General features: G+C 32.8%; 1 protein-coding gene across 10 annotated transcripts in view; it reads left to right on the top strand.

Moving 5' to 3' along the window:
- ECT2 (epithelial cell transforming 2) overlaps positions 1–12,430 on the top strand; it is a 59,291-nt gene that overhangs the window by 31,023 nt on the left and 15,838 nt on the right. For all 10 annotated transcript variants that reach the window (XM_061415601.1, XM_061415618.1, XM_061415626.1 and 7 more), the window contains 6 exons: positions 3,845–3,913; positions 5,057–5,167; positions 5,831–5,927; positions 7,755–7,836; positions 10,312–10,390; positions 10,803–10,922. In XM_061415601.1, the coding sequence (XP_061271585.1) occupies positions 3,845–3,913; positions 5,057–5,167; positions 5,831–5,927; positions 7,755–7,836; positions 10,312–10,390; positions 10,803–10,922 (558 nt within the window). The remainder of the gene's footprint in view (positions 1–3,844; positions 3,914–5,056; positions 5,168–5,830; positions 5,928–7,754; positions 7,837–10,311; positions 10,391–10,802; positions 10,923–12,430) is intronic.

Genomic DNA, 12,430 nt, shown 5'->3' with positions numbered 1-12,430 from the left:
AAAATATATGATTCACTGATTTTAGTAAGTCACCAAATCATGCAGCCGTCACCATATACATTTTAGAACATCTTCATCTTACCCACTAAGATCCTTCATGCCCATTCCTAGCCCTGGTCCAGGAAACCACTAATCTATTTTATGTCTTACAAATTTGCCTTTTCTAGACATTGCATATAAACATAAATATATAATAGGTAATGTCTTATGTCTGGCTTCTTTAACTTAGTATATTTTTGAATTTCATCTATGATTTAGCACGTTAGTAGTTTGTTCCTTTGTGTGGCCAGGTAATAGTCCATTATAAGGATATGCTGCGTTTCTTTATCCATTCACCAGTTGATAGAAATTTAGGTTGTTTCCAGTTTTTGGCAGTTATGAATCATGCTGATATGAACATTGCAGATCTTTGTTTGGGTGTGTTTTCATTCTCTTCCATAGATACTTACGAGTAGAATTGCTGGGTTATATTGGCAGTCTTCATTTAAAAATTTTGAGAAACTATCAGGTTTTTACATCATTTTATATTCTGAATAGTAATGTATCAGCATTCAAATTTCTATCCATTCTTGCCGGTACTTATACGTTTTCTTTTATAACCATTCTAGGATATAAAATGATTTTATTTGCATTTCCCTAATAATTAATGATGTTGAGCGTCTTTTCATCTGCTTCTTTTTCTTTTGTATATTATTCTTGTGAAATGTGCGCTTAGATCTGGTGCCCATTTTTTGGTTGTGTTGTGTGTTGGCTTACCAAGTTGTAAAGGTTCTCTGTAAATTCTTGGTACAAGTCCTTTATCAGCTATGTGTTTTGCAGATATTTCCTCCCAGCCTGTTGTTGCTTATTTCATTTTTTTAATGGTGTCTTTTGGAATACCAAAATTTTTAATTTTGATGAAGTCCGGTTTATCCATTTTTTAAAATGTAATGTGCTTTTGCTGTTATATCTAAGAAATTTTTGCCTAACCCAGGATTTTGAAGATTTTCTCCTGTGTTTTCTTCTAGAAGGTGTATTGTTTTAGCTCTTACAGTTAGATCTATAACTTGAGTTCATTTTTGGCTAAGGTGAAGTTTAAAGATCATCTTTTTGTATGTGGATATACAATATTAAGAAGAGGTGGCAAGAATACACAGAAGAACTATACAAAAGAGATCTTCATGATCCAGATAACCATGATGCTGTGATCACTCACCTAGAGCCAGACATCCTGGAATGCAAAGTCACGTAGGCCTTAGGAAGCATCACTATGAACAAAGCTAGTGGAGGTGATAGAATTTTAGTTGAGATATTTCAAATCCTAAAAGATGATGCTGTGAAAGTGCTGCACTCATTATGCCAGCAAATTCGGAAAACTCAGCAGTGGCCACAGGACCAGTTTTCATTCCAGTCCCAAAGAAAGGCAATGCCAAAGAATGTTGAAACTACACACAATTGTACTCATCTCACATGCTAGCAAAGTAATGCTCAAAATTCTCCAACCAAGGCTTCAGTGGTACGGGAACAGAGAACTTCCAGATGTTCAAGCTGGATTTAAAAAAGGCAGAGGAAGCAGAAGTCAAATTGCCAACATCTGTTGGATCATCAAAAAAGCAGGAGAGTTCCAGAAAAACATCTACTTCTGCTTCATTGACTACGCTAAAGCCTTTGACTATGAGGATCACAATAACCTGTGGAAAATTCTTAAAGAGATGGGAATACCAGACCACCTGACCTGCCTCCTGAGAAATCTGTATGCAGGTCAAGAAGGAACAGTTAGAACCAGACACGGAACACTGGACTGGTTCCAAATTGGGAAGAAGTATGTCAAGGCTATATTGTCACCCTGCTTATTTAACTTACATGCAGAGTACATCATGAGAAATGCTGGGCTGGATGAAGCACAAGCTGGAATCAAGATTGCCAAGAGAAATATCAATAACTTCAGGTATGCAGATGACACTATCCTAATGACAGAAAGTGAAGAGGAATGAAAGAGCTTCTTGATGAAAGTGAAATAGGAGAATGAAAAAGCTGGCTTAAAACTCAGCATTCAGAAAACTAAAATCATGGTATCCCGCCCCACCACTTATGGCAACTAGATGGGAAACAATGGAAACAGTGACAGACTTTATTTTCTTGGGCTCCAAAATCACTGCAGATGGTGATTGCAGCTATGAAATTAAAAGATACTTACTTGCTCTTTAGAAGAAAAGCTATGACCAACCTAGACAGCATATTAAAAAGCAGAGACATTACTTAGCCAACAAAGGTCCATCTAGTCAAAGCTATGTTTTTTCCAATAGTCATGTATGGATGTGAGAGTTGGATTGTAAAGAAAGCTGAGCACCAAAGAATTGATGCTTTTGAACTGTGGTGTTGGAGAAGACTCTTAGGAGTCCCTTGGACTGCAAGGAGATCCAACCAGTCCATCCTAAAGGATATCAGTCCTGGGTGTTTATTGGAAGGACTGATGCTGAAGCTGAAACTCCAATACTTTGGCCACCTGATGTAAAGAACTGACTCATTTGAAAAGACCCTGATGCTGGGAAAAATTGAAGGCAGGAAAGGTAGGGGATGACAGAGGATGAGATCGTTTGGATGGCATCACCAACTCGATCGACATGAGTTTGAGCAAGCTTCAGGAATTGGTAATGGACAGGGAGGCCTGGTATGCTACAGTCCGTGGGGTCACAAAGAGTTGGACATGACTGAGTGACTCAACTGAACTGAACTGAACTCATGCAATTTTAAAAATATATGTTAATAATAATGACTCCTTATGTGGTAGTATAAATAACATGTTCTTTTCTAAAATAACTAATTTCCAAAACAGAAACAGTGATGTTGATTTGTTTTGCCTTTTTTTTGTCTGGCTTAATAGAAAACTTGTTTCTCCTGTCTACTGCTTAATTCATTCTATTGCGGTATCACACATCATGTCACCTCCATATGACTCTGTTGTATCCTTATGAGAGAATCAAGGAGTCAAATAATGCCTTCGTATTGTAATGAAAATAGTTTAATCTTATGGATCCCACTAAAAATATCTGTTGGGAAAGTGTCTGCATGTAACAGTTTGAGAACCTCTTGTATAAGTGTATTGATTAATTTCTACTTTAAAGTCACTTTTAGAATTTCAGTTAGGGCATGTCATTTCTTACCATTTCATCATCTGGTTTTATTATCTTAGAAAGCTTTTAAATATCTTCTAAACTTTTACAAATAAGTAATATTTTAGGATGATGATTGAGAAATAAGCCCAGGAATTAGCAGATCATGGTCAATGGACCAAATCCAGCCAGTTTAGCATTTTAGTAAAGTTTTACTTACTTTCATAAATAGAGTTTTATTGATACACAGCCACTCACAATTATTTATATATTGTTTATGGTTCTATTCTACAAAGACAGAATTGAGGACTTGTGACAGAAACCATATGGCCTGTAAGCCTTAAAATATTTACCACTTGGCCCTTTAAGTAATGTTTGCTGACCTCTATTATAGATTACAGTTTCTAATGGCTGATGCTTCAGCAGCCAAGATCAAAGGTGCTTTTCTATAATTAATTAATTCTGTAATTAATGAACCAATCAGCTGTATAGTTAAATTAATTATACTTCCACATCATACTGGGAAATTAGACTTAGTCTTATTGATTTGGCATTCTTTATGTTTTCTTAATTATTTTTCAAAGGATATTTTTCTTGTCAAAAAATTAATTTCTTATTGAGAAAGAATGTTATTGTTATATATGCCAAATTAAGGTACTCTGTAAAGTATGTCTTTCAAATGAATATTCAAATTTAAGAGATGCTAAAGTGATTGTCAGAATCACTTATTGTCTCATTTTGTGTTTTTCCAGGATGATCTTGAAGACCTTATTGTTAATTGGGATGAGAGCAAAAGCATTGGTGATATCTTTCTTAAATATGTAAGTATTTTATTTATTAAGTATTAAGATTAAAGTATCATCTCATCAAGAAATGGCAGGGAATGAAAGTTACCTGTTTAAATGTGAGAACTTTTTAAAAAAACTTAGGCATCTTTGTGTTTGTAAAATATTTTGAAAGTGTTCTTGTCTTCTGAAACATGCCTTCCATATACAATCCAACACTTTCTTGATAGCTCATCTTTAATATTAACTGTTGTGTTACAGTCATTTTACCATATATCATATTATTTTCCTATCATAAACAGCCATAGATTAATGATTTTTTAAAGTTTTCTATAATTGAGTTTTATTTTTTCTTTCCTTAGTTGATAGCACTTTGTACTGTCTTTGTGTCTGCATAAAACCTTCCAATGAACTGTTTCTTCTCTAAGAACATAGGTTAAGTTTATTAAATAAGTATATTAGTTTTGAATGAGGTGCCACAAATAGAATTTATAAATTTCCTTCAGTCTCTTTGGATATGATTCAGTCCAACCAGATAAGTTTCAGTGCCTTGGATTGTTGCCCATTTAGTTTTGATTTCTAAGGTCTCCTAACTGTAATCCTTACCGTATAGCTGTTGGATGTTCTTTCTGGTTGACTGAGAATTTCAAATATGCAAATTATTGTCCCAGATCTTTTTGGTACCTGTTGGTCTCAATTTGTTAGGACATTTTCCTTGTACTTCAAAATTGCGCAGTACAGTTGATCTTTTAATGGTTGTTTGGATCCTTCAAAAGATAATAGCGTGTTCTTGGGTTCTTCATAGATCAGCTATAATTGCTACTATATTCTAAATTAATAGAAGTTTTAAAACTGTGTCATGTTTATCAATACAGTAAGCTTATATTGAAGTTCAACAAAAGTATATCAACTTTTGTTTGTTTCTGAGTATTTATTTGCTTTTCAGGTTTTAGGCTCTGTTTAACAATTGATGCATTTTCTTTAGCAATTAACTCACTAGTTAGTGAGAAGTTTATGAAATAAAATTCCTGTATTTATCTTGAGAAGAAATGTATTTTGAACTTTTCTTTTGCATCTGGTATGTCAGATTTTGACTACTGGTTATTCAACTTTAAGTTTCATTGACTAAGGGTAACAGCCACAAATTAATGGGTTTTGGTTTTTTTTGTTTGTTCCTAGTCCAAAGATTTGGTAAAAATCTATCCTCCCTTTGTGAACTTCTTTGAAATGAGCAAGGAAACTATTATTAAATGTGAAAAACAGAAACCAAGATTTCATGCTTTTCTGAAGGTAATACATATTTCTTTCAAATAAAAATCAGAGAATTATTTTCTGACGGAATTTATTAAAATTAAATTTTAATACTAAAGATGTATCTTTTAGTAAAGATACATCCATGTCAGAATACCTTAATGTTATGTGTTTAGTTTTACTTGAAAGTGCAGTGATGTTTAGCATCACAAGGTTTGATATGCCACAAGCAGGATCCAAGAGGCAGCTGAGTGAATATGAATGTTGTGTGTGTGTGTGTTTTTTAAGTTAGGCATATTCTCAAACACTTCTAAAAATTTTCCAATGAGATTTTGCTTGCTTTTAATGATTTTCTTATTGGTGGCTTACTTTGTTTATCCAAATGGTATCAGCATAATTAATATTTTTAATTTTTTTTCTTTTTGAGTGATATAGATTTATGAAAAACTGAAATGAAATGTATAAGAGTGCTTAGAGGAACTCACTCTCTGTTTAAGGTGTTAACCCTTGGCTTGCCAGAAGGCTATTTCAGGCCTTGAGGGATTACTGAACCATAATAATCTGCCAGAGAACAACTACCACGCTACTTCTCCCATTCTTTATCAGGGCACAAATGATAAGGTGTAATCTAATAAATGTAATGTATAATAATCTTTGCAGAAAACATTCAAAATAAATTTTGAATAAATTAATTCTTTTCAGATAAACCAAGCTAAGCCAGAATGTGGACGGCAAAGCCTTGTTGAACTTCTCATCCGACCAGTGCAGAGATTACCCAGCATTGCATTACTTTTAAATGGTACTTGTTTGATCTCTTTCCAGACAATTTTGGATGTTTTTATGAAATTGTTTTGTTCTAAAAAATTGGCAAAATTTCTCGTTTTCAAAGTGCTCTTAGGTTTCAGTTTTAAAGTTTGTATCTTTTATGTAGAAAATATCTTTATGGATAATCTGAATAATCACTGGTGCTACAAAAATTCACTCTGGCCTAGAAATGCTTTATTTGTTGTGAAATCAGTTTTACTGACTAGTATTGAACTTTCTGCCTCTCTCCTAAAAGTATTCTTATATTTCATGGTATGTCACTAATTCCCAAACAGTTTACATCCACATAAAATTCACCCACAAAATGATTACGATGTTTGAGGTTATTTAGTCTTTTTCTGACTCTTAGTAAAATTCTTTATGCTTTGTCTTATATTTTTTTTCCTTATAGTGTGCAGAACACTCTTGAAACATTCATCCATTTATTCTAAAACTTAAATTATAGATTTCAATGAAAAGGACATCTATAGCAGAGTTAATTTTTGTGAATAAATTATACCTTCATGAAAAGAAAGGTGTATTTATATGCTTTTATATTTACCTGACTAAAGTAGTGAATAGGTCTAGAACAGTGTCAGTTTTTATATTTTTAAATTTAAATTTTATACTTTTAAATTTAAGTATGAGAACTAAATTGCATAAAACAGGAATAAGTGTAACAAAGCAATTTGGCCTTCAGACCTTAACTACAATAGTAAGTATAGCAGTTAAGGAGGCTAAGTTTGTGACTCTTTTTATCTATTATTGTCTTTGAAATATATTGGTTAAATTATGAATTGTGGTAGTAACTACAAAAATTAGTAATTTTTATTCTCTTTGAGGTTATCTAATACAGTTTAGAATTATTAATATATAAAATGATTTCCACAGTCTTTAAAAACTATTCTATTTTACAGATTATAAAGAAAATATATGAATATGCAACCTTTTTAACTTTACAAAATAGGCTGTTTCTTATTTATCTTCATTATTGTTTTATTAAGTACTTATAGGAATTCATCAAATGTCATGACTAAAATGAACTTGATATCTAAGCCTTTCTTCTATTATTCCACTTAAAAGATTAGGTGGGGGGGGTGGAGATATAGGGAACCATTGGGTAGAACATTATAAGCAACTTGGGTAAGAAGAGTCAAAGTCTAAGCACCTCATTAAACCTATAAACTAAACAAAATCGTCTCTTCACACCAGCTGCTCTCTGTGATGGAGCCATGGGCCCCACTATGAAATATAGCATGTATAATGACTTCTTAGTTAATTGAGGATCGTGAATTCAGAGAGTTTAAAAAATTTAGGAGTCATCAAACTTTACTAGAAGGGAATTGAAATAGTGAAAATCTGGTACATATTCTGAAAATTTATTCAGTGAAAAAATATGGAAACTTATTTAATACATTAAGAAGAGAGCTCTTAAGAGTACTCAGATACTCAATCGTGACCAACTCTTTGCAACCCTGTGGACTGTAGCCCACCAGGCTGCTTTGTCCATGGGATTCTCCCAGCAAAAATACTGGAGTCGGGTGCCATTTCCTCCTCCAGGGAATCTTCCTGACCCAGGGATTGAACCCATATCTCTTAATGTCTCTTGTATTGGCAAGTGGGTTGTTTACCACTAGCACCACCTTGGAAACTCATTCTTAAGGGAACGTTGTATAAAAACTTTTTTTTTAAAAGGAAAAGTTAGATACTATTTTTTTAAATTAACGTGTGTCTGTCACAGTGGACAGCATTTTTAAGTCATAGTGGGAAAACCATTGAATTTCTTTTAATCATAGAGAAAATATTTGATAAAATATTACAGATCTTAAGAAGCACACATTTGAAGAAAATCCTGACAAAAGCACTCTAGAAAAAGCTATTGAATCACTAAAGGAAGTAATGACGTAAGTACCTTATTTCAATTTTTTTGTTATTCCTTAGATTTACAGTGGAATTGGTGGAACAATTAGAATCGTAAATAGAAAAAGATCAATAACAAAATTCTGTAAAATAGTATCTAAATTATTTTTATTAGTGTAGTCACATATTAAAATGTTAGAAATATTGTTAAAATATGATTAATCAAAAACGTACTTGTGAACGTATACATGTAGAGGGTAACAGTGGTTTAGAAATTTGAAAATGTTATAAATGCACTAATAGACATTTTCTTCATATATTTCCAGTCTTAGCTTGTTTTTGTCTTCATATTCTTATTAACTACCCAAATGGAATTTGGGAATTTGACCCTGATGAAATGAAAAGGTTAATACGTTTTTCACATTAGCTTTGACTTTTTTTTCTTACTTTGAATTCTGTGAACTTAAATTGGTAGGGTTTGTTGGAGATGTGGTCAAAGTACAAACTCAATGAAATTTACTAGGGGAAATTGATTATTAAACTTAAGCTGCTTACTGTAAGTCTAACTTGGAGACAGCATTGATCAGAAGTGATTTTTTTTGACTAATATGATCAGAATTAAAAGCTCTATTGCTGTTAATTGTTTTTCTTCCCGAAGGATGAGGATATAGCACCTTTTTGAACTTTACATATAAGCATATTCAGTTGATTTAATTAAATAGTTTCTTTAATTAAATAGCTTCATACCGAAGCACTCCATGAAGTGCTTCTGTATGATATAGAATTTCTTTTTTTTTTTTTTAATCTTCTAAAACCTAGCACCTAGATTCTTTATTTGGCTGCACTAGGTCTTAGTTGCTGCGTGCAAGCTTTATCTAGTTGCAGAGAGCAGGGGCTACTCTTCGTTGCAGTGTGCAGGCTCCTTATTGCGGTGGCTTCTCTTGCTGGCTCTAGGCATGTAGGCTTCAGTAGTTTCATTGTGGGGGCTCAGCAGTTGTGGCACTCAGGCTTAGTTGCTCCTCGGCATGTGGAATCTTCCCAGAACAGGGATCAAAGCCGTGGTCCCTGCATTGGCAGGCAGATCCTCAACCACTGCCTCCATGGAAGTCCTGAAATAGAGTTTCTTAAAATACTTGTAAGGAGCTCCTATATGGAAACTACCAGCTCTAGTGAAAGGATCTAGCAGTAGAATAATGCTCAAATTAATGGATATGAGCTTCTGTTGCTACTGAAAACATTATGCATATTTTGGTTTTTGTTTATACATGTATTTTATATGTTGATCAGCCAGTCGTCATGCTTTTGGTTTGTTATTTTGGGATCAGGATAGTAGTGTTTTTCACTACTTAGTGGTTTAACATACACATTCTTTACCTTGATATTTTCTACAAACTGAATTATGCAGTCAGCGTTAACATATTTTCATAAAAGAAAGACACTTTTAATTTTGTTAATTTTTTTTTCCATTATTTTTATAGTCACTAGTTCATAACTTTTGATTTCCTTTTTCCTGCATGCTTTAGATTTAGCTTGCTCTTCCCGCCTCCCCCCATCATGTGTCTTAAAGTAGAAGATTAGGATATTGATTTGAGGTTATTTTTTTAATTGTTTACTTTTATAGCTGTAAATTTCCCTTTAAACACTACTTTAGTCATGTTCTTGGTTTTTGTTTTTACCTGAAACTATTTTCTGATTTCCCTTGTGATTACCAATAGGTAATCACAACCAATAGGTTGTTCAGGAGTTTGTTGTTTAATTACCACATATTTGTGAATTTTCGAAGTTTCCTTGTGATACTAATTTTCTAATTTTACTTCACCATTTTTAGAAAATATACTTTGTATTATTTCAATCCTTTTAAACTTCCTGAGGCTTATTTTATGGCTTAACCTGGTGAAGGTACCATGTACGCTTGAGAAGACTATATTGTGCTCTTACTGGATATTTTCATTATTTTACTTTTAGACTATTCATGTCTTTGATGTAAAGTGTATCTTTTGTAGATAGGATATAATTAGGCTTGCATTGTTTGAGACATTGACTTTAAAAACCTCTTTCTTTATACTTTGCTGGGTTTTTTTTTTAAGTTGTTTCAGGCAAAGTATATATTTTTCCTCTTATTCCATCTTGTCTGGAAGCAATAGTCTTAATTTTTATTTCAGTGAAATGATTAGCATATAATTTGGGAATGATTTGCATAAAACCTTACCTGAACTTAAAACTTCTGAACCGGCAGTTTATACCAGTATAATGTATTTTAGGAAGTGTATAATGAATATAGTCTAAAGTGAGAGAGAGAGAATATAGTAAGGAGTAAAGCAAAACTTAACTTTTCTGAAGGATTCTATGAGAAATTTTTTAATGTAGTGGGATACTTTTAGGGAATATATTAACTGATACAGTTATCAAAATTAAGACATATTCACATGGAGGGATTTTTTGTGTGTGTGTGACACAAGATGTGTATATATACAGTTTTTATGGTCTGTTGTTTGAAAAATAACTTTATTAATTTTCAGCCATATTAATGAGGATAAGAGAAAAACAGAAGCTCAAAGGCAAATTTTCGATGTTGTTTATGAGGTAGATGGATGTCCAGTAAGTATTCATTTTTGATGATTGTCGACTTACTCTTTTTGTTCTTTTTGATTTTGTTATAGTAGACCCTTGAACTACTGGGAATTAAGGGCACCAACCCCCTGCCCAGAGCAGTAGAAAATCTGCATATAACTTTATAGTTGGCACTCTGTTTCTGTGCTTCTGTATTCATAGATTCAACCAATCATGGGTCATGTAATACTGTAGTACTTATTTACTAAAAAAGAAAACCTGTATGAGTGGACTAGTGCAGCTCAAACCTGTGTTGTTCAAGGTCAGCTGTATTTAGATTCTGCCAGTTATAATATAAACAGAATCTTGGCACAACTTTTGTTTTTAATTATAATTTTAAAAAGTATTTAAAAGTATTTACCATGAAGTAATGTTTTATTAATGTTTTCAATCTATTCAGGCTAATCTTTTATCTTCTCACCGAAGTTTAGTTCAGCGAGTTGAAACAATTTCTCTAGGTGAGCACCCCTGTGACAGAGGAGAACAAGTAACTCTCTTCCTGTTCAATGACTGCCTGGAGGTAAAGTTGTCATTAATACAGTGTAATAACCCTGCTGTTTGTATGACTTCATTGAATCTTTAAAACTAAGCTTTGATCGAAACAATAAGTTTTAATTAATTGATTAAAGAAGTTTAAAGTAAAGTGAACTTGAATCACTTTTTTGATGAGACCAATTGTTGATTTAATGCTATTAATTGAATGCTTTTAGGAGAAGACCTAATATTAAGACGTATGATATTTTTTCATAACTTCAAATCCATGTCAAAATGAAAGTTTATTTTGTTTCCATGCAAATAAATGCCTAGATCAAGAATTTTAGGAACTTCTTGTATCTGTGTATATTTCTTCAAGATTTACAAAATAATTATGACTTCTTTTTAAAATTAAGTACATTTTCCCAGCAGAGAAATCCGTATTTTATTGAAGACAGACATAACTTGATTATTTAATATAATGAATTATAATCCCCAGCCCACCAGGCTCCCCATCCATAGAATTCTCCAGGCAAGAATACTGGAGTGGGTAGCCATTCCATTCTCCAGGGGATCTTCCCAACCCAGGGATTGAACCCAGGTCTTTATCCTCTAATCCTTGGAGAGTTGTGGCTTGCTTTAAATTTTTTTATTTTACTTCCCATTCAGTTTTTGTGATGTCTTCTACAACTGGCTCATAGACTTACCTTGCACTTTAATTCATGTCATTGGTCATTCCTTGTAGCCTTCACGTCTGTTATAGCTTGGCCTCTTACTTCCTTCATCTTTCCTGAATTCACTGACTTTTTTTTTCTACTCTCTTTTAGTCTCCATGTCAAAATCACATTAACTGTAACAGTTCTATTTCTAACATTAAATTTGGAGCCCAAATTTTGGACCTTTAGATTTATAAGCTCTTATTCTTTAGCTTGTTTTTTTTTTTTTTTTTTTAAACACCAAAACTTAGAGCAAATTTGGAATGAAGAGAATGGTAAATGTTAGAAACATTTAAAATGAGTAAGATCTGAACTGACTTCACTTAGACATGACAGGTGATGTATCTGTATTTTGAGTTCTTACCTTGATGGACTAGCATTTGTATCATCAGTATTAATACTTGTCATTGTTTTTCCTTTTTAAAAATGAGCCTTAAAATTATTTATTTTACTTAGCTAAATTAAAAGTACATTTAGATATTACAGTAGAAGTTAAAGAATTACTTTTTTTTACCATATTAATATAAATGGGCTTTTAATATTTGGTTTGTATCATAGATCATGTGTCATATTTCTGCATCAGTGTAAATGTGATACTGACTGCCATTTGATCTTTTCTCATTAACCAACACAGATTTCAGCCTTACATTGTCATATTCATCATGATGAGTATGACCAATCAATCTCAATTCATTAAGCAACTTAATCTAAATTATTTTGTGTTAGTGTCTTTTAGTTAATGATTATAAGCCCAAATGGTGAAGAATCCGCACGCAATGCAGGAGACCTGGGTTTGATCCCTGGGTTGGGAAGATTCCCTGGAGAAGGGAAAGGTTAC

The sequence above is a fragment of the Bos javanicus genome, chromosome 1 (assembly GCF_032452875.1).
Source record: "Bos javanicus breed banteng chromosome 1, ARS-OSU_banteng_1.0, whole genome shotgun sequence".
Lineage (NCBI taxonomy): Eukaryota > Metazoa > Chordata > Mammalia > Artiodactyla > Bovidae > Bos > Bos javanicus.
Note: the sequence above shows the minus strand (reverse complement) of the source record. Positions and strands in the feature narration are given on the sequence as shown.